Genomic DNA, 22,037 nt, shown 5'->3' with positions numbered 1-22,037 from the left:
CCACATCCCCCACCCAAACATACTGTACCCCATGACACCACACCCCACATCCCCCACCCAAACATACTGTACCCCATGACACCACACCCCACATCCCCCACCCAAACATACTGTACCCCATGACACCACACCCCACATCCCCCACCCAAACATACTGTACCCCATGACACCACACCCCACATCCCCCACCCAAACATACTGTACCCCATGACACCACACCCCACATCCCCCACCCAAACATACTGTACCCCATGACACCACACCCCACATCCCCCACCCAAACATACTGTACCCCATGACACCACACCCCACATCCCCCACCCAAACATACTGTACCCCATGACACCACACCCCACATCCCCCACCCAAACATACTGTACCCCATGACACCACACCCCAAATCCCCTACTGTTTTCTTCTCTTTTACAAGTCTTAACTGCTCCTGTCATAGGTTATCAGGGAATAATATCACAAGCCATTTATCTCACTATGATAGTTCATTATGATCTATGAATGACTTCATGATAAGTGCTCAAGCCAATTATATTATTGTCTTACATAGTAATAGATGGTTGATTACAGTGACATATCATACATTGTTTTTGTTATGTATGATATGTAACAAATGTTTGATTGGTGCCTACTTCGGGCAGGTCTCTCTTGGTTCTTTAAAATTCATTTCTAAATAGGACCAGCCGTATCATTAAATAATACATAACTTATTGAAGGGATACTGCACTCAGAGATGTTCAGATTATCACCAACTACAACAACCTGTCTGCCAGCTGGCTACCACCACTTGTCCTCCTGTAACATCCTCCCGCCTTGCTAATGCCCTATTACAGCTCTGTCCACATCGCCCCTACACTCACACACACACGCGCACACACACACGCACACACACGCGCACACACACACACACACACGCGCACACACACACACACACACACACACACACACACACACACACACACACACACACACACACACACACACACACACACACACACACACACACACACACACACACACACACACACACACGGTGTACACACATTTTCACATTACTACTTTCCACATCAATACTCACACATGTAAGTGCACACACAGGTTTTCTGTTCCTTTTATAACCTACATTGATACACCTAGACAGTGAGTCCTACCCAGTTTGAACGTCATCATGATGAGCAGCAAAGGTTTTTGGTACTTTGAATGAAACCTCCCAAACTCCATGGCGGTGAAGGGACCCACTGTCTCACACAGCGTCCAGCCTGAGAACTGCTGCCTGTCACTCCTCCACAGGATCCCCTCCCAGCATACTGGTCCAGCCGATCAGCTCTCTGCTCTGGAGTTAGCTGGAAGTGTGCTGCAGGACCTCCATGCTTGGTCAGTAGTCAGTACTGAGCTCTCTGGGGACAGAGTTTGCCTGGCTGGAGTAAGGCCGAGTAATCTCCCCTGCAGAGAGCAGCCAGGAAAACATGGCTTGGATTCACTGACACGGACTGTCTGTCTCTCTAGTGCCCTATCTTTCTACTACATCCCTCCTTCCTCTATCCCTCTCACTTAATAATGTTGATGTTCATCTTTCTCTTCATTCATCTCTCCTACTTGATTGTATTTAACTTTCTGAAACAATATCGAAATAGTTATATATCAGTGGGTACCAACAACAAATGCAACTGCTGATATGTGTCAAAAATAGACCATGAAACTGAACTCACTTTACAAGAGTTTTCTCTCAAATGTATTTGAGTTTTCTCTCTTATAAACATTTTAAGCCAGACCTTGATATCACTCGACCCTCCTGCCTTACAACAGTCCCAGGAGTGGTGGTGAGAGGTCCAGTCCAGGTTTAATGAGTGTACGCAGGGTCCATCAACGGCTAGCCGGGTCCTTTGTGAGTGGGGGGCTTATCCTGGAGCACTCTAACACCTAGCGGGACAGCGGAGCCCCCCGTGGCAGCTGGGTCACCTCTCCGCCCTCCACCCCTCAGAACAGTGTCCTGAGCCCGGGCCTGGCTTAGCCACAGCATGCTGGGATTGGAACGACACAGAGTTTAATTAAACACTTGGCATCTGTTCAGGTCAGAGATAAGTCTATCTCCATCCACCCACACAGCCACACAGCCACACACAAACCCTACCTGCAGTCTGTGAGCCTGGGAGTGGCAGAGTGACAGACAGGGTCAGTGCTGAGCAGAGCACCTCTCAACATTCCTGCCTGGCAGGATCCCAGTTGCAACTTTCATTAAGCACCAAGACAAAAGAGAGAGAAGGACCTAAAGGCTGTCGCAGTTAGTCAGATTTTCGGGCCAACTCAACAGCCAGCACAGGCAGAAAACAAGAGAAGACAATTAAAGTACTTGAATATATATTTGATCTGTTAGAATGGATGTTCTATAGTGGAAACAATTAGAAGATCCCTTCACTGATCATCCATTTTGATCTTTGAAAAACGATGTGTCTTTATAGTTGTTATGGCAATTGGAGCGTTTTGAATATTTTCTTTCACACTGCCTCTGTTACTTATTTTTAATCTTCAGCCATCTTCAGAGAGATAAAGGAGATGCTTTGTCTATCTAAGAGGATGTATGTTATTGTAGGACCCTGATCAGATTTAAAGCTGTGTCTGGGTGGGTTGTCCTCAGACATAGGCACAACCCCAGACAAACTGTTGTTTGTTATAAGTGGTCCACGGTCTGTGGGCAGACATGATTGATGAGGTTATCTTCACCAGTGTGAGTAAAAAATTTTATGAAACTGGTGAAATCCCGGGAAACATGTTCAGAATAATTATATGCAGTTGATTAGGTTATTATTCAAAGTCTATGAAAATTGGTCATACATAGGGTCAACACGATGTTATGGATTAACATAAAAAGCGAATTATCCGACTGATAAGGCAGGAGTTTATTAGTGTTTAGCTTGCAAATATCAGACATAATAAAGTAGTGAAACAATATCTACTACAGAGAAGTGATGTACTATGGAAAAGTTATGACAACAAATCCGGGGCGCTCCGGGAAATGGAGGATTGCGATGATAAGGGCAGTTATCCTACGCCATAAAACAAAAATACTACCCAGATTAGTGCTAACAGCACAACAAATCTGTCTGCCCACTATGGAGTTTCCAGCTTACCAGTGATATACCATACGGGCCATGCTGGGCCAGTGATCTAGGAGAGGCTTTAAGAGCCTTTAAGCTAAGTAGTCTGTGGGCAAACAAACATGACCATAAGAGCATGAATAAAACACACACATGCCATGTGACATGACATGCCACGACATCCCCTCTGTGCCTTTTCGATTACCATTGTAACAGGAAGCCCATTGAACCACACACTTTACAGCAGCATTGTATGGAAATGTGGTGAACCAATGACTGCTTCCTCTCTATCTAGAGGCTGGCCCTTCACATGGGTGGCACTGGCACTATGATAAAAGGAATCAAAAGGTAGATAGGCCTGTGTCTGGGTGCTGCCTTGCAGGTTTTAACGGTGTGTCATTTACAGGGGTGTGGGGCGATGAGCAGCCGCTAATGCTAATTCTGTCATTGGCAGATAATAGGGGTTTAAGGCAGTCTTTCTCAGCATACTGAATGTGCATCTATTAAATGTGCATCTATTAACACCTTTACTACCGCTACCACTGAGACGGAAAAAGCATGCATGAGTGAGCCTTAGTGACAGAGCGATGGCCTCTCTGGGGCTGGGCTTTCACAGGCCAAATGTCATCCGACACGGCCCACAGATTGGGGGGACCCGCAGGATTTATGAGACTTCTTATAAAGGCCCAGACTGGAGCTTTATCTGCCTGCTCCAACACACACACTCTGCACTGTCTTCCCTAAAACACACACGTGCGCACACACACACACACACACACACACACACACACACACACACACACACACACACACACACACACACACACACACACACACACACACACACACACACACACACACACACACACACATACAGTATGCACACACACATGGAAGTATCAGTGATGCACTCAATATGGAAGTGGTTAGATGAAGCACACGCGAAGCTATAAAACGGTTTCGCTAGTAAGGGAAAGGGGGATACCTAGTCAGTTGTACAACTGAATGCCTTCAAATTCAGACTGGGATATGTTCCGGGATTTATCCAGGACAGTCATGAGCTTCATCAATAAGTGCATAGATGACATCATCCCCAAAATGTCTATACGAACTTATCCAAATCAAAAACCATGGATTACAGGCAAAATGCACACTGGGCTAAAAGCTAGAGCTAAAGCTTACAAGGAACGGGACACGGACATGGACGCATACAAGAAAGCCCTCCGCTACGACCGACGACGAGACATCTAACATGCAAAAGGACAAGTTAGGAGGAAGGTGGAATCCTATTACACCGACGTTCGTAATATGTATATGCAGGGATAGCAGACAATGATGGATTACAAAGGGAAACCCAGCCATGAGTTGAGCAGCGATGCAGATCTCCCAAACGAGCTAAATGCCTTTAATGCTTCGAAGAATATAAAACCATGGCTTGCGTGAAAGCCCCTGTTTCTCCAGATCATGTAACCTCTCTCCGTGTCCCAGTCTGTAATCCTAAAATGTTTCAAACTGACCACCATTGTCCCTGTTCCCAAGAGCGCCATGGTAATATGCCTAAATGACTATTGCCTTTTAGCTCTCACGTATGTAATTATGAAGTGCTTTGAAAAGCTGGTTAGGACACACATCAACACCATTATCCCAGACCCCCTAGACCCACTCCAATTTGCGTACAGCCCAAACAAATCCACAGATTACGCAATCTCAATTGCACTTCACACTGCCCTCTTCCACCTGGACAAGAGGGGAAATAACTATGTGAGAATGCTGTTCATAGACTACAGCTCAGCGTTCAACAGCATAGCGCCCTCCAAGCTCATCACCAAGCTAGGGACCCTGGGACTGTACCCCTACCTCTGCAACTGGATCCTGGACTTCCTCGAGTGTTTGCTTAGTCCCCTCCTGTACTCCCTGTTCACCCACAATTGCGTGACCAAGTTCGCTGACGACACAGTGCTGGTCACCGACGGCAATGAGTCAGCCTACAAGCAGGAGGTCAGAGACATAGCATTGTGGTGCTAGGACAATAACCTCTCCCTCAACTTCAGTAAGACCAAGGAGCTGATCGTCGACTACAGGAGAAAGAGGGGAGAGCACGTCCCCATCCACATTGACAGGGCTGTAGTGGAGCGGGTCGAGAGCTTCAAGTTCCTTGGCGCCACATCACTAAGGACTTAACATAGTCCACACACATCCGCACAGTCATGAAGAGGGCACAGAAGCACCTCTTCCCCCTCAGCAGGCTAAAAAGATTTAGCATGGGCCCCCGGATCCTCAAAAAGTTTTAGCTGCATCATCGAGAGCATATTGGCTGGCTGCATCCCTACAGTGCAAAAACAAAGCTATGAGGTCGAAAGAATTGTCCGTAGAGCTCCGAGACAGGATTGTGTCTGGGGAAGGGTACCAAAACAATTCTGCAGCATTGAGTGAATCCGAAAAAACAGTGGCCTCTATCATTCGTAAATGGAAGAAGTTTGGAACCACCAAGACACTTCAAAGAGCTGCCCCCCCGGCCAAACTGAGCAAATTGGGGAGAAGGGCCTGGGTCAGGGAGGTGACCAAAAACCTGATGGTCACTCTGACAGAACTGCAGAGTTCTTCTGTGGAGATGGGAGAACCTTCCAGAAGGACAACCATCGCTGCAGCACTTCATCAATCAGGCCTTTATGGTAAAGTGGCCAGATGGAAACCACTCCTCAGTAAAATCACATGACAGCCCACTTGGAGTTTGCCAAAAGGCACCTAAAGGATTCTCAGACCATGAGAAACAAGATTCTCTGGTCTGATGAAACCAGGATTGAACTCTTTCATCTGAATGCCAAGCATCACATATGGAGGAAACCAGGCACCATCCCCACGGTGAAACATGGTGGTGGCAGCATCATGCTGTGGGGATGTTTTTCAGGGGTAGGCACTGAGAGACTAGTCAGGATTGAGGGAAAGATGAACGGAGCAAAGTACAGAGTGATCCTTGTTGAAAACCTGCTCCAGAGCACTCAGGACCTCAAACTGGGGCAAAGGTTCACCTTCCAACAGGACAACGACCCTAAGCACACAGCCAAGACAAAGCAGGAGTGGCTTCGGGAAAAGTCTCTGAATGTCCTTGAGTGACCCAGCCAGAGCCTGGACTTGAACCTGATCGAACATCTCTGGAGAGACCTAAAAATAGCTGTGCAGCCAGACAGAGATTGAGGGGATCTGCGGAGAAGAATGGGAGAAACTCCCCAAATACAGGTGTGCCAAGCTTGTAGCGTCATACCAAAGAAGACTCGAGGCTGTAATAGCTGCCAAAGGTGCTTCAACAAAGTACTGAGTAAAGGTTCTGAATACTTATGTAAATGTGATATTTCAGTTGTTTATTGTTAATACATTTGCAAACATAAAAAATAAAAATAAATGTTTTTTGCTTTGTCTTTATGGGGTATTGCATGTAGAGTGATGAGGGGGGAAAACTACTTCATCCATTTTAGAATAAGGCTGTAATGTAACAAAATGTGGAAAAAGTCAAGGTGTCTGAATACTTTCCGAGCACACTGTAGGTCCATTCTTGTTTATTTATTTTATTCCCCTCTACTATTTTTGTTTTCATTTGGAAACTCTGCATTATTCGAAAGAGCTTGTAAGCAAGCATTTCACAGTAAAGTCTACATGAGTTGTATTGGCGCATGTAAACAATTGCAATTTGATTTGTTGGAGATGCACTCTGAGCAAAACCTTAGTGAAGCTGCTGAACTTCAATTCAAGCCTGACCCTAAACTATTTGACAATGCCTTGTGAACCACAGCTCTACTGGGCTCACAGTTTTGACACATTTTAAATGTGGGTAGAGCAGAGGACTGGAGGGTATTCAGACTCCATTGGACAGATAATCCACCAGTACCTTTGTTGCCTCATATTCATCTGACTGCGTCCACAGCACTGAATTAAAAAACAAACCTGCATTAAAACCAACTTTCCATTGTCTCCTAAGTCACTGCAGTAGTTGCAGTGCTGCCACCTCACAGAGTAATGAGCCTCTGATACAGTATAAGTGCAGTGTTGCAGTTCACTCACTGCCACTACCAGGGCTTTAGGCAAGGCCCTGTCCTGGGAGTACCTGCTGTAATCGGATTCTAAGTAGTACAATCTTCTTAAACAGCAGCGGTGCTGCAGTATTCCATTGAAGGGGAAAAGGAGTCCTCTGTCAATTTGCTAGCACCAGATAGTATCCTCATCAAAACTTCAGAATTCGTCTGTTGCCTCTATTTTCCTATTGACTAAATGTATTGTCATTTATGTTCAATGTAACAGCCTATTGGGCCATCTTTTTAGCTTCATTGTTTGTTTGGTGTAAATTATGCTTTTTTTCCCTCGATGTGGTTGTCACAAAGGCTTTCAATCTACTGCAACGTTCAGTCCAGCAGGAATATCCAATGCACCTGAGAGTATGGCTAAATCTCTGAGCTTAGCATAAAAATGTTTACTGATTCGTAGAACAGTTTCATTAAATGCCACCACTCATGTGGTCCCTTTAAAGTTGAAGCAGATTGTAGGGCTCCTCTTTTTATTTATTTTTTATTTTACCAGGCAAGTCAGTTAAGAACACATTCTTATTTTCAATGACGGCCTGGGAACAGTGGGTTAACTGCTTGTTCAGGGGCAGAACAACAGACCTTGTCAGCTCGGGGGTTTGAACTCGCAACCTTCCGGTTACTAGTCCAAAGCTCTAACCACTAGGCTATGCTGCCGCCTCTCTTATGACCTTCTGACTCTGGTCATCTTGATGAGAGGCTAATAAGCAGGAGCGAGGCCCTGAACCCACACAAACGTCCCACTTTCAACCCCTTCTCTCCCAGACTTGGCCATCGTGCTAACCCCCTCAGATGCTGAAGTAATGAAAGGATTCATCCAGGATAAGGGGATTTGAGCAAACTTCCTCTCATTACATTTTGAAGGTAATGCTAATGGCAAAATATTGCAGTCCATTTAGCTTTTAAGATTGTGTTTGTCTGTAAGCTTTCCTAAGACATTACCGGGAATTCATTCACTGAGGTGGCATGCAGACAGAGACACACAGGCATGTTGTTCTGTTTCAGTGCAACTCTGGAAAAGGTCAGTGAATATGTGGCAGTCTGTATCTATGAACAGTCAATGCTAGGCTAGTTTACAAATTAACATTAAACAACCAATTAATATACAGTACCTGTCAAAAGATTGGACACATCTACTCATTCAAGGGTTTTTTATTTATTTTTTACTATTTTCAACATTGTAGAATAATAGAAAAATACATCAAAACTATGAAATAACACATATGGAATCATGTAGTAACCAAAAAAGTGTTAAACAAATACATTTTATATTTGAGATGCTGGCAGCCCTAGAGTTACCAGCCTCAGAAATTGCAGCCCAAATAAATGCTTCTCAGAGTTCAAGTAACAGACAGATCTCAACAACAACTGTTCAGAGGAGACTGCGTGATTCAGGCCTTCATGGTCGTATTGCTGCAAAGAAATCACTATTAAAGGATACCAGTAAGAAGAGACTTGCTTGGGCCAAGAAACACAAGCAATGGACATTAGACTGGTGGAAATCCGTCCTTTGGTCTGTTGAGTCCAAATTTGCATTTTTATGTTCTAACTGCCGTGTCTTTGTGAGACGCGTAGTAGGTGAATGGATGATCTCTGCATGTGTGGTTCCCACCGTGAAGCATGGAGGAGGAGGTGTGATGATGTGGGAGTGCCTTGCAGGTGACACTGTCAGTGATTTATTTAGAATTCAAGGCACACTTAACCAGCATGGCTACCACAGCATTCTGCAGTGCTACGCCATCCCATCTGGTTTGCGCTTAGTGGGACTACCATTTGTTTTTCAACAGAACAATGATGCAACACACCTCCAGGCTGTGTAAGGGCTATTTGACCAAGGAGAGTGATGGTGCTGCATCAGATGACCTGACCTCCACAATCGGCCGACCTCAACCCAAATGAGATGTTTTGGGATGAGTTGGACTGCAGAGTGAAGAAAAAGCAGCCAACAAGTGCTCAGTATATGTGGGAACTCCTTCAAGACTTTTGGAAAAGCATTCCTCATGAAGCTGGTTGAGATAATGCCAAGAGTGTGCAAAGCTGTCAACAAGGCAAAGGGTGGCTACTTTGAAGAATCCAAAATATATTTTGATTTGTTTAATGCTTTTTTGGTTACTACATAACTCTATATCTGTTCTTTCATTGTTTTGATGGCTTCACTATTATGTAGAAAACAGTCAAAATAAATAAAAACCCTTGAAAGAGAAGGTGTCCAAACTTTTGACTGGTACTGTTAAAGTCTTCATTCACAACTATGTACAAATTCATACATGCTTTGATTTTCATTATGTACATTAGTCAAAGCGATAATTCAAAGAGAAAATACAATTCAAAACAATCGTAATTCAATGACCCTGAGAAAATCATTCAACTTGACTTGCTGACACAGTACAGCACAACTTCGTAGTATGAAAGCCCAGGGATCATGCACTGAGGACAGAGCAAATTGAGTGCACCACACTGGACAAGAAGCACACATCTATTCAAGAAGACCCTAAGCTGTAAACACCTCAAATATAATACCTGTCAAACATTGAGCGTATCTCAATGTCCTACAAAAATCCAAGCCAGACTGATGGGCCAATTGTTGGGCCAATAGTTAATTAGGAGGCTAACGAGGGGTCCAGGTATTTCAGCACCCCTCCTACTAGGTGTAGACTACCTGTAACCAGGACAGAGACCTGGGCTGCCTCTCTCAATGGTTCTGCTTTTGCCGTGACACTGGGCTGTACTGGGAGATAGGGGCTCCCTGCAGTAGCCAGCACAGCGTCCCTTCCCTGGCTGATCCACTGGAGGGCGCTGAGGATGCATGGGAAGACCATGGTGTGGGTCCTGGTCTTGGCCAGCAAGGGGAGCCTGTCCTTTATCAGCAGCTGAGACTCAGACCCCTGCGTAGTCTCTGTCCCGCTCAGGCTCTGCCAGCTGATCTGGTTGTCAAGGCAACGGGTCAGCATGTTCTCCACAGACACATTGAAATTCTGCTGATCTGAAAAAGAGCAGAGCAAGCAAAGAAAGTGAAGGACTGCACACACACCTCTCATACATTTCTCACAGCTGGACAATGAATGTGGTAGCATTTTTTTACACAGCCAAGAAAAGTTGGAATATTTTTCCTAAGTTATGTAATCATGTTTCATATTTCTTTGCAGCTGTCTGTTAAAACCCCAAACATAAAAGTAAACTCACCTGCATTGTTTTCTGTAATAGTTTCAGTGATGTTGGGACAAAACACAGCAAAATCAAACTGGCATGGCTGCAGGGACAACAAAGGGAGACGGTGTTAGACATTTATTCTATTTCAGGGTTTGATCTGTTTGTGCTTCTTTAGGTGCTGTACAAAAGTTAGATTCTGGCCAGAGCTACAGAATAGAGCAGCAGACAGCAGTGTCTGTGTATCTGATCCCAGACTTGTAGTACTCACCTCTAGGAGTTTGAGCATGGCAGCAGAGTCCCTCTCTCCTGTGGTGTTGAACAGCAGTACTCGGATCACAGGGCCCCTGTCACACACACACAGTGAGTAGGCCTACTCAGAGATGGTGTCTATCAAATCTGACCGTGAAATGAATGGACGGTAAATTTGACACAAAATGTAGTATCGAATCTATATGAGTGTCAAATCTCACATAAATTCTGAGATGGTGTGTGCTGATGTTTGCGTGCATGCTACTATTTCTCACAGTCACATAGGCCTACAGTTTTCCACAATCATTTGACCAACTAAGGCCACTGTAGAGAAGTCTGTGGGCCCCCTTGAGGCCAGGCAGAGACTAACCTGTTGCTACTCTCTTCCTGCTGGATCTCCTGGCTGAACCAGTGTACACAGGCCTGCATGCTGCCCGTGGTGTGGGCTCCGTCCAGGTAGTAGGTGACAGGACCATGCCTCAGAGTCTGAGTTCTTCCAGGCCACTCTGTCACCTCCAAGCCTGGAGGGAGATGAGTGGAGAAGTAAGGGAAGTGTGAGACAGATCCTTTTTCATGTTGTGCTTTCAGGCACAGGTGTTTAATTATCTGGATGTTTCATGGGTGAGAGTATGCTACCGACCTTTGACCATGATGGGGCTGGGCTTAAAGGCTGTTGCCTGGGAGACCAGCCTGTTCTCCACTATCGGGGCAGCAAGCTGATCATCTGAAAGTCAGTAGAGTCCCACAGTAACTTACTGAACCTCATCACGATTGGAATGTGTACTGTTATCTTGAGCAATATCTTCCTATACTAGCTAGAATAACATTGTCCTTCTTTGTGAGTTATAATATAACACACATACACATACACACACACACACCAGACTGTCTGTAGCGCTGTAGCCAGGTCTTGCTGAGCTGCAGGGCAAGTGATGCGTTGCAGCGCTGCTGTTGTCCAGCCAGGCCCAGACTGAGAGGGCCAGCCCCAGACTCATACTGCTCCAGATCTGGACAAACCCACAGAGGACACTACACAACACAGGGGGGGTCAGAAAAAGCATCTGAAATATGAGCACGTTCAAACAAACACATAGCGAATCCATCCACATTCAGGAGGAGAAAAGGCCCCAGTCACTCACCCCTATCTCTTTGGCTCTGTCCTGTAGAACAGTCATGGGCCTATCTAGCTGCTTGACAGTGAACACGGGCACCCCTGGCTGGGGAGGAATAATGCTTAATTCAACTACATTCACCCCCTGCAGACAGACTATAGATAGTAAGTACTGTACACAGTGTATATAGTAGGTTGACCTCACCAACACAACATGCATTACTCTCACCTTAAATATGCCTGCTTTCTGCCAGGCGATCTCCTCTATGGTGTTTCCTAGTATACTTGTATGATCAATTCCTAAGGAGGATATCCCACAAACCCACGGCTTCCTGTACGTCAAATGTCAGAAAGAAAAAGAAGTGACAACAGATTCTGTAACTAATCAATCATATGTCTGAATTTGATAGTACACCCTCTATGATATGCAGCACAATTACCTGATGATGTTCGTACAGTCATAGGCCCCTCCAATCCCAACCTCAATCACAGCTAAATCAACCTGTTGTATGAAGAGATACCGCTCAGAATGGTTTACAATGTTCACCCTTGATTTGGTTATTAGTACATTTGTAAACAAACTGTACATGTGACAGGGTTATGTGAATGTTACCCTCTCCTGTAGGAAGACATGGAACGCCAGGATGGTGAGGAAGCGGAAATAGGTTGGCATATTAACTCCATGGGAGTCCTGAGGATCAGTGCAGTGACACAGTCATAACAGGGAAGGGTCAGAGTTTCTTTGAGGCTGGTGGGCTACATCAGGGTTCATTCCCTCAACACGACACTCTCAGAAAGAAAGGGTATGGTTAGGGTACATTATTGTTCCCTGGGGTACAAAAAGATCAAAACACACATCATGTACCTTCAGAGATACCTTCAGGAGATACAGTATGTACTGTTCATGTGCGAATAATCTAGTATAATGGTACATTTTTGCACCCAATATTTTGAATATGGAAGTGTTGTACCAGAGGTGTTGTACCAGAAGTGTTGTACCAGAAGTGTTGTACCAGAAGTGTTGTACCAGAAGTGTTGTACCAGAGGTAGGTGTTGTACCAGCTTAAGCGGTCCAAAGAGATTGATTGGGATCTTAAGCACTTACAAATTCATAACAAATTGTACAAATTGATGTTTGTAACAGATCATACTAATTGCCGGAAAAATATTACAACATATATACAGTACATACATAGAAATAAACAATTACATTAATCCAATTGATATTTGACCATTAATTTCTGCAAAACGTGCAGTGTTGATGGAGTTGTTGTCGCTTGCTAATGTTAGCCAACCAGTTATCTTATTCAATCCCCAAACACCATGCTAGATCCGAGTGGGACAGTTCGTTTTGCATGGCCCGGTACACTTAGATAGCTGGCTATCTTATTTTATCATCTACTAGCAACATAAAATTACGCATCTCTTTGGGCACTTTAGTACCTACTACTTACACGATTCGCCTCCATCACCAAAGCCACCAACAGGCTGTTCCTTTCTTGACGTCAAAGCCGCAATGTATTGTTGGTATATGAGGTTTTTTGTTGAATGCCGAATTTGGCCCGCGGTTGGTTTTATTTGGCCCCCAAAAGATTTCAGAGAAAAAACATGTATTTTTTAAATGTTATTAGTGTTAGATATAATAGACTGTAAAAACAGCAGGAAATGAGCTCCAAGTAATTTTAATTTAATAAATCTGATCCCAAGTAATCCCACGCAAAGGAGAGAGACACATGATCTTATACAAACGTATGAAAGGTTTGGAATTATTAGGTTTTAGTCAAACATTGTACAGCATCTGTTTGGGCTTCTTGCAGTCAATATATTGATAATTATTTTTACATGTATTCATTTTGTAGACACACTTATCCAGAGCGATTTACATGAGAAATTAGGATTAAAATATTGTATTTTCAGCTGTTTGAAGCTGGTATGCAAAACAGAAAGTAAAAGACGCAACAAAAAAACTTAAGAACCAAAGCATAGAAATAGCGCACGTAGAAAAAAATCTAGACCTGCTTTCAATGAGAATGACAGATCTATAACACACATTTGAATTTGGTCGAGTCTCCCAACAAGTTAAACCTTGCAGCTTTAAAAGGAACAAACGGTGGTACCCTAAAACGGCAAATTTGTCTATTTTAAGGTACAAACTACAAGGGTACACTTATGTGCAGCTGAAGTTGGAAGTTTACATACACTTAGGTTGGAGAATTAAAACTTGTTTTTCAACCACTCCACAAATCTCTTGTTAACAAACTATAGTTTTGGCAAGTCGGTTACTTTGTGCATGGCATAATTTACATAATTTGTGTCATTTGGAGGTATACCTGTGGATGTATTTCAAGGCCTACCTTCAAACTCAGTGCCTCTTTGTTTGACATCATGGGAAAATCAAAAGAAATCAGCCAAGACCTCAGAAAACAATTGTAGACCTCCACAAGTCTGATTCATCCTTGGGAGCAATTTCCAAACACCTGAAGGTACCACGTTCATCTGTACAAACAATTGTACGCAAGTATAAACACCATGGGACCACGCAGACGTCATACCGCTCAGGAAGGAGAAGTGCTATGTCTCCTAGAGATGAACGTACTTTGGTGAGAAAAGTGCAAATCAATCCCAGAACAACAGCAAAGGACCTTGTGAAGATGCTGGAGGAAACAGGTACAAAATTATCTATATCCACAGTAAAATGAGTCCTATATCGATATAACCTGAAAGGCCGCCCAGCAAGGAAGAAGCCACTGCTCCAAAACCGCCATAAAAAAGCCAGACTACGGTTTGCAACTGCACATGGGGACAAAGGTCGTAATTTTTGGAGAAATGTCCTCTGCTCTGATGAAACAAAAATAGAACTGTTTGGCCATAATGACCATCGTTGTGTTTGGAGGAAAAAGGAGGAGGCTTGCAAGCCGAAGAACACCATCCCAACCGTGAAGCACGGGGTGGCAGGATCATGTTGCGGAGGTGAAATAGAACATTTGTGGGCATAACTGAAAAAGTCTGTGCAAGCAAGGAGGCCTATAAACCTGACTCAGTTACACCAGCACTGTCAGGAGGAATGGGCCAAAATTCACCCAACTTAGTGTGGGTAGCTTGTAGAAGGCTAATCGAAACGTTTGAATCAAGTTATACAATGTAAAGGCAATGCAACCAAATACTAGTTGAGTGTATGTAAACTTCTGACCCACTGGGAATGTGATGAAAGAAATAAAAGCTGAAATAAATCATTCTCTCTACTATTATTGTGACATTTCACATTCTTCAAATAAAGTGGTGATCCTAACTGACCTAATACAGGGAATTCTTTCCTGGGATTAGATGTCAGAAATGGTGAAAAATGAGTTTAAATGTACTTGGCTAAGGTGTATGTAAACTTCCGACTTCATCTCTACCTACTGTATAACTAATGTTACAATGGATGCACCTTACAGGATACAACTACAGTGACAAGTGTTTGTACCCCTTTAAATACAATTTGTTACCTTTTATCTGAGAGTCTATATGAAGACATACTGTACCTTTGTAGCATCTAACTGGGAAAACACCTCCCAGAAGTATTTGGTGAAGAGCTCTTTGCTGATTGGTTGTCCATTGATGCGTATTCTCTCTCTGACTTGTACCAGGTGTGGTGAGCTGTAAGGAACAGATGACATTCATAATGTTCACAGTAGGAGTGCCACCACATCTCTGACTGTATGTTAGGTGACATAATATTGTGTGTGTGTGTGATAAGAATGTTCACATAGCATTGTACAAGCAAGCCAACAGGTCATATTTTGGCCATATTTTCCCAATAGTACAGTTAAGCTTTCTTCATAATTTGAGCACTTCAAAGCAGGCACGCTTGTAACAACACAGGTTAATAATTAGTTGGGCAAAGACCTAACAAGTCAAAGTTCAGTATAGGGATACCAGTGCTTCTCCATGCGCAAAAACCCTGACACTAAACTTCCCGATGCAACAGGTAAAAAAATCTACAAACGAAACATAAGCTTGAACGCACATACTGAGGGAGAACACACCAACACCTGTCTTCTTCAGTTATATACTATACCTGTAAAACCCAGTCCGAAAGCCATAGTCCCTGAGGATTCTCTCAGTAAAGGCACATGTTGATCCCTGAAAGAGCAGAAAGAGAGAGTAAGTAAGTCTTACATAACTTCTATTGTAGTTCATGTGTTGTTGTACTTCATACACATGTCAAAATAATATTTGAGAAAATCCTTGTCATTTTTTCACACAAAAAATACCATTTTTACCTTGCCCTTGGTGCCTGTCACATGGATTATATTGAGGTGGTCCAGCTTGTCTACCTAAAACAACATCCAGCCGTGGAGTAATGAGAGCGGCCCCTATGTCTCATAAGTCAACGGGCCAAGAGAGGCAGTCAACAGATCAAGTAACAGGAGTTGCCAGTGAGGAAATAGAGATTAGCATGTAATGATGCTCAGAATATATAAATATATATATATATATATTTGAGATTGTGTGATGGCAGTCTAGATGCTGGTTTCAGTGTGTCTGTTGGTCACTCACTGTGAGGCCTGTACGATGGAGGAAGCCACGCATGGCCTGGAGCTGCAGCTCAGGTAGCTCACTCCGCTCCCTCTGCACCTGATCCAACACACTCACATTGGTCTGCAAGGTGTTCAGAGCACACACTGCTTCCTGCACGCACACACACACGTTTGTTTTATTATCCTTGTGGGGACACAAAAATGTATTCCAATTCAAAATCCTATTTTTCCAAATTCTTAAATCTAAACCTAAACCTAAACCTTAACCCTTAAACCTTAACCCATAATCCTTAACCTAACCTAAGCCTAACCTTAATCCTAAACCCAACCTTAATCCTAAACCCCTAACCCTAGCTGTAACCCCAACCCTAAACCTAACCCATAAGCCTAAAATAGCCCTTTTCCTTGTGGGGGCCGGTGAAATGTCCCCACTTGTCTGAAAGTTCCTTGCTTTACTTTCCTTGTGAGGACTCCTGGTCCACACAAGGATAATAAACCAAACCACACACACATGCATCCACAAACACACACACACACCAATAAGTACATATTTTTATGTGATAACATATTCATAAGATTTGAAAGAAATTACAAAGAAAGGAGTGATTTATCAGTAAATGACAGAATGTCTCACAACATGTGTTTGAATGCAGCAGCTATGGAACTGTAGCAACCAATCAGAACCAGATACAACTGGCATGCAGTGAATGTCAACAACCTATTCACTGTGTACAATAATTTACCGAACTGCCAACTTAAAAGTGACCGATTTGAATCAATAATCAATTGTCTACTTCTAAAATCTGTTACCTTTCACACATTATCTGACAATATATCTCTGTCTGATATTTTTGTAACAAAATATAAAATACGCACATAAAAACCTTTAGTTCTCCTCAAGGCGACAGATATTTCCATGGTGTTATGTCAGCAGCTGTATAATAAGGATATCTGCTACATCAAATCCCAGTAGAAGCTGAACTTGAAGCCACGAAGTAGACGACTGCTATAGTCCCTGCAACATTGTGAGTGTAACTGGCATGCCACTTGGGCCCGAGACATCAATACTGGAGTGGAGTGGAGTGGCCAGGTTCTCAACTTTTTCAGCATGCAGCATGCCAATTGTTGGCATATGATTTGCAGCCTTGTAAAAGTGTGATGTCAAAGGGGCTTACAGAAAGCGCACCTTCAGTCACCCAGGCTTTTGTAGAAAAGTAAGTAAGATACAATCCACATACCTCATAATCCATTATGAAAAGCCCAGTAGATGAGGTTGAGAAGTGTAGTCCTGCCTGAGCCTTAGTGTGCAGTAAGATTGACATTGTGACCAGAGAGTAGCGAACCATGACAGACTTGATTAGGAAACTTGCAGTCAGCAGCAGCACGAGGCATTTTGCAATGGTGTGGTAGTCTCTGCCAAGTCAATTATTGGTGAATTTATTGATAGATTTCTTTAGTAAGGTGATGATTAACCCACAAAGCTTGATAGAACTAAGTATTCAAACACACCAGGTTGACCATCATATTTGAGAAGTTCAAGCTTGAATTACTATTTTCTTTTCATGACAACCAGGGCTACAAGTAGAATACAAAACAATTTGACATAAATATTTGTCTTCATGAGTTGTATTGACAAATGCCAATAATAAAATGAAGTCAGCCAAAGCAAAAACCTGATTTGTTTTTATTTACAGTGAGCTCCAAAAGAATTGGGACAGTGACACATGTTTGGTTGTTTTGGCTCTGTACTCCAGGACTTTGAAATTATACAATGACTATGAGGTTAAAGTACAGACTGTGATTGAAGGGTATTTTTTTTAAAATCCATATCGGGTGAACTGTTTCAAAATGACAGCACTCTTTGTACGTCGTCCCCCCATTTTTAGGGAACCAAAAGTATTGAGACAAATTCCCTTGTATGTGTATTAAAGTTGTAAAAAGTTAAATATTTAGTCTCATATTCATACCACGCAATGATTACATCAAGCTTGTGACTCTACACATTTGTTGGATGCATTTGCTGTTTGTTTTGGTCGTGATTCAGATTATTTTGTGCCCAATAGGAATTAATGGTAAATCATGCATTGTGTCATGTTGGAGTCACTTTTATTGTAAAGAATAATATATGTTTCTATGATTGAGGATAATCCTGAATGAAACGTGAAATGATGAGTGAGAAAGTTACAGATGCACAAATATCATACCCCCCCAAAAAATATCTCGGGGGTAGGATATTTGTGCATCTGTAACTTTCTCACTCATCATTATTCATGATTAATTCACAAAATAATCTCAAACACAACCAAAACAAACAGAAAATGCATCCAACAAATGCTTGAAGTAGTCACTCATCGTTCGTGTTCGTGAGTCTTAGCTTTTCATAGATAGATTTGAACGTTGTAGCTCAAAATATTAGGACTCTACAGACATTTTTGTATAAAAAAAAGACCCGGCCCCTTCAGGATCCGCCCTTGTCTCAACCCATTAATCAGACTAATGGTTGTTACCAACGGATGCAGAAGAAATAGACAAATCCAATGGTACATTCAGATGTCTGTAGCTCAACCACAGTCGTCTCAAATAAAACTGTGAAGGACCTCGGTGTTACTCTGGACCCTGATCTCTCTTTTGACGAACATATCAAGACTGTTTCAAGGACAGCTTTTTTCCATCTACGTAACATTGCAAAAATCGGAAACTTTCTGTCCAAAAATGATGCAGAAAAATTAATCCACGCTTTTGTTACTTCTAGGTGTCACGAGTCCGACCGAGGGTGTTTCCCCTTCCCGGGCGGGTGGCGCTCGGCGGTCGTCATCACCGGCCTATTAGCTGCCACTGATTGTTTTTCCTCTCCCTCCTTGTATGTTTAGTGGTAGCACCTGTTCATGTTTAATTAGTTTGTCTTTATTAGACAGCCGGCCCGCCTGGTTGTTGTGCGGGATTATTTTCATTGTAACCTTCGGCTCTGTTGTAGAGGTACGTGTTTAGTGCCTAGTCGTGTATTTCTTCATTGTATTTTTTCCCCTGTGTTTGGGAACGTTACTTTTGTGAGCACCCTGTGGTGCGTTGGTGCTAGTAAAAGACGCACAGCATTGAACTCTGTCTCCTGCATTTTGACTCCACACCCACGACACCCGGAGCATTACAGAATCCCGCACCTATTAGATTGATGGAGTCAGCAGGAGCAGCAGCCAACCCTCTCCCATCGATGGAGGAACGGGTTCTCCACCACACCACCGTCCTCCATCGGATCGGATCCGCGATGGATCAAGTGATGGAGAGAATGGAAAGATGGGAGAGGAGTGGTCTCCTCTCTCCACCTTCGGCACCCACGGTTCCGGACTCCCCATCTCCCGACGCCAGCACCCTCCGTCTGACGCTACCGAGGGCTTATGATGGAGCGGCGGCGGGTTGCCAGGGGTTTCTGCTTCAGCTGGAGCTATACCTGGCCACCATCAGACCCACTCCCTCAGGAGCAGAGAGGGTGAGTGTCCTCATCTCCTGCCTCACGGGTCGTGCTCTGGAGTGGGCGAACGCAGTCTGGAATGGCCCAGACTCAGCGGGAGCACTACACAGAGTTTTCCTGCCGTTTCCGTGCCGTGTTTGATCACCCTCTAGACGGCCGAGCGGTGGGAGAACGACTATTTCATCTCAGGCAGGAGAAGAGGAGCGCCCAGGATTACGCGCTGGAGTTCCGGACCTTGGCAGCCGGATCTGGGTGGAACGACAGGGCCCTTATGGACCACTACAGGTGTAGTCTCCGAGAGGACGTCCGCCGGGAGTTAGCGTGTCGGGACACCACTCTGTCACTGGATCAGCTGATCGACATGTCCATTCGACTGGATAATCTGCTGGCTTCCCGCGGGCGTTCAGAGAGGGTTCTGTGCGTTCCACCACCCAGCCCCTCCGCTCCCATTCCCATGGAGTTGGGAGGGGCTACGCCGAGGGTACCGGAGGAGGTGGCCTTCCCTGCACCAACTGTTGTCGGAGAGGGCACACGTCTGATCGGTGCTGGGGGTCCGTCTGGGAGTAGAGATGGCAGGCGGAACGCTTCTCGGTCACCCCAGGTGAGTCAGCATCAGACTCACCCAGAACCCCTTGTTGGCCATATGTTTGTCTTAATCTCTTTCCTTCACTTTTTCCCTCTTCCCAGCATAGGGCGCTAGTCGATTCAGGCGCAGCTGGGAACTTTATGGATCGCGGACTCGCCCTTAAGTTAGGGGTTCCGCTGGTGCCGATAGATTCTCCTTTCCCCGTGCACTCCCTAGATAGCCGGCCATTAGGGTCAGGGGTGGTCAGGGAGACCACGGTCCCACTGGACATGGTGACGCAGGGGAATCATAGGGAGCGTATCAGTTTTTTTATTATTGATTCGCCTGCGTTTCCAGTGGTGCTGGGGACTCCTGGCTGGCCCGGCACAATCCTAAAATTTCGTGGAGACAGGGGTTCTCCAGGGGTGGTCAGAGGAGTGTTCTGGAAGGTGTTTGGGAGTTTCCATCGGTGCCACGTCGGTGGAGAGTCCAGACCAGGGTTCCACGGTATGCATTCCCCGAGTATGCCGATTTGGAAATCGCTTTCAGTAAAGTGAAAGCGACTAAATTACCACCTTATCGACCGGGAAGGGATTGTACGATAGATCTCCAGGTAGACGCTGCGCTTCCCAAGAGTCACGTGTACCCACTGTCCCAGGAGGAGACGTTGGCAATGGAGACATATGTCACGGAGTCGCTGGGACAGGGGTACATTCGGCCCTCCATTTCACCCGTCTCCTCAAGTTTATTTTTTGTGAGGAAAAAGGAGGGAGGTTTGCGTCCGTGTATCGATTATAGAGGTCTAAACGCCATCACAGTGGGGTATAGTTACCCTCTACCTCTCATCGCTACGGTGGTGGAATCGTTCCACGGAGCGCAGTTCTTCACAAAACTGGATCTCAGGAGCGCGTATAGTCTGGTGCGTATTCGGAAGGGAGACGAGTGGAAAACCGCATTTAGTACTACATCCGGCCACTATGAGTACCTCGTCATGCCGTATGGGTTAAAGAATGCTCCAGCCGTTTTCCAATCCTTTGTAGACAAGATTCTCAGGGACCTGTGCGGGCAGGGAGTGGTTGTTTATATCGATGACATTCTGATCTACTCGGCCACTCACACCGCGCATGTGTCTCTGGTGCGCAAAGTGCTTGGTAGACTGCTGGAGCATGACCTATACGTCAAGGCTGAGAAATGCGTGTTCTCTAAACGAGCCGTCTCTTTTCTGGGATATCGCATTTCCACCTCGGGGTGGTGATGGAGGGTGACCGCATTAGGGCCGTGCGTAATTGGCCGACTCCAACCACGGTAAAGGAGGTGCAGCGGTTTTTGGGTTTTGCCAACTACTACCGGAGGTTTATCCGGGGTTTTGGCCAGATAGCGGCTCCCATTACTTCACTGCTGAAGGGGGCCCGGTGCGATTGCAGTGGTCAGCACAGGCGGACAGAGCATTCAACAAGTTGAAGGCGCTGTTCACTGATGCGCCCGTGTTGGCGCATCCGGACCCCTCTCTAGCATTCATAGTGGAGGTGGACGCGTCCGAGGCTGGGGTGGGTGCCGTGCTATCACAGCACTCGGGTACGCCACCAAAACTCCGCCCCTGCGCTTTTTCTCAAGGAAGCGGACTCGGACATCGAGCGGGCGTTACGGGCTGAACCCGCGCCTCCTCAGTGTCCAGCGGGGCGAAGGTACGTGCCGCTTGATGTTCGGGACAAGCTGATTCGGTGGGCTCACGTCCTACCCTCCTCGGGTCACCCTGGGGTGACGAGGACAGTGGGGAGCCTTCAGGGGAGGTA

The 22,037-nt window shown here is 44.9% G+C and overlaps 2 protein-coding genes across 3 annotated transcripts in view; both read right to left on the bottom strand.

Moving 5' to 3' along the window:
* Window positions 1-7,799, bottom strand: part of LOC118358165 (protein crumbs homolog 1-like) — a 39,467-nt gene extending 31,668 nt beyond the window's left edge. Inside the window, exon 1 of the mRNA XM_035735670.2 lies at window positions 1,164-7,799. Within this exon, the coding sequence (XP_035591563.2) occupies window positions 1,164-1,233 (70 nt within the window). The 5' untranslated portion in view covers window positions 1,234-7,799. The remainder of the gene's footprint in view (window positions 1-1,163) is intronic.
* Window positions 1-17,606, bottom strand: part of LOC118358171 (folylpolyglutamate synthase, mitochondrial-like) — a 158,697-nt gene extending 141,091 nt beyond the window's left edge. The window contains exons 1-15 of one of the 2 annotated variants that reach the window (XM_035735696.2): window positions 17,452-17,606; window positions 16,233-16,364; window positions 15,956-16,009; window positions 15,751-15,815; window positions 15,215-15,329; window positions 12,304-12,381; window positions 12,131-12,192; window positions 11,920-12,022; window positions 11,719-11,796; window positions 11,461-11,608; window positions 11,220-11,303; window positions 10,950-11,100; window positions 10,599-10,674; window positions 10,364-10,430; window positions 7,793-10,163 (exon numbers count right to left, since the gene is read on the bottom strand). In XM_035735696.2, coding sequence (XP_035591589.1) covers window positions 9,781-10,163; window positions 10,364-10,430; window positions 10,599-10,674; window positions 10,950-11,100; window positions 11,220-11,303; window positions 11,461-11,608; window positions 11,719-11,796; window positions 11,920-12,022; window positions 12,131-12,192; window positions 12,304-12,381; window positions 15,215-15,329; window positions 15,751-15,815; window positions 15,956-16,009; window positions 16,233-16,364; window positions 17,452-17,559 — 1,704 coding nt within the window. In that variant the 5' untranslated portion in view covers window positions 17,560-17,606 and the 3' untranslated portion in view covers window positions 7,793-9,780. Of the gene's footprint in view, window positions 1-7,792; window positions 10,164-10,363; window positions 10,431-10,598; window positions 10,675-10,949; window positions 11,101-11,219; window positions 11,304-11,460; window positions 11,609-11,718; window positions 11,797-11,919; window positions 12,023-12,130; window positions 12,193-12,303; window positions 12,382-15,214; window positions 15,330-15,750; window positions 15,816-15,955; window positions 16,010-16,232; window positions 16,365-17,089; window positions 17,428-17,451 lie in introns of those variants that run through there. The other variant, XM_035735697.2, reaches the window with a different exon arrangement.
* Between the last annotated feature and the right edge of the window lie 4,431 nt (window positions 17,607-22,037).

This window comes from Oncorhynchus keta, chromosome 25 (assembly GCF_023373465.1).
Source record: "Oncorhynchus keta strain PuntledgeMale-10-30-2019 chromosome 25, Oket_V2, whole genome shotgun sequence".
In the NCBI taxonomy this organism is placed as follows: domain Eukaryota; kingdom Metazoa; phylum Chordata; class Actinopteri; order Salmoniformes; family Salmonidae; genus Oncorhynchus; species Oncorhynchus keta.
This window is presented reverse-complemented; position numbering and strand designations above follow the sequence as displayed.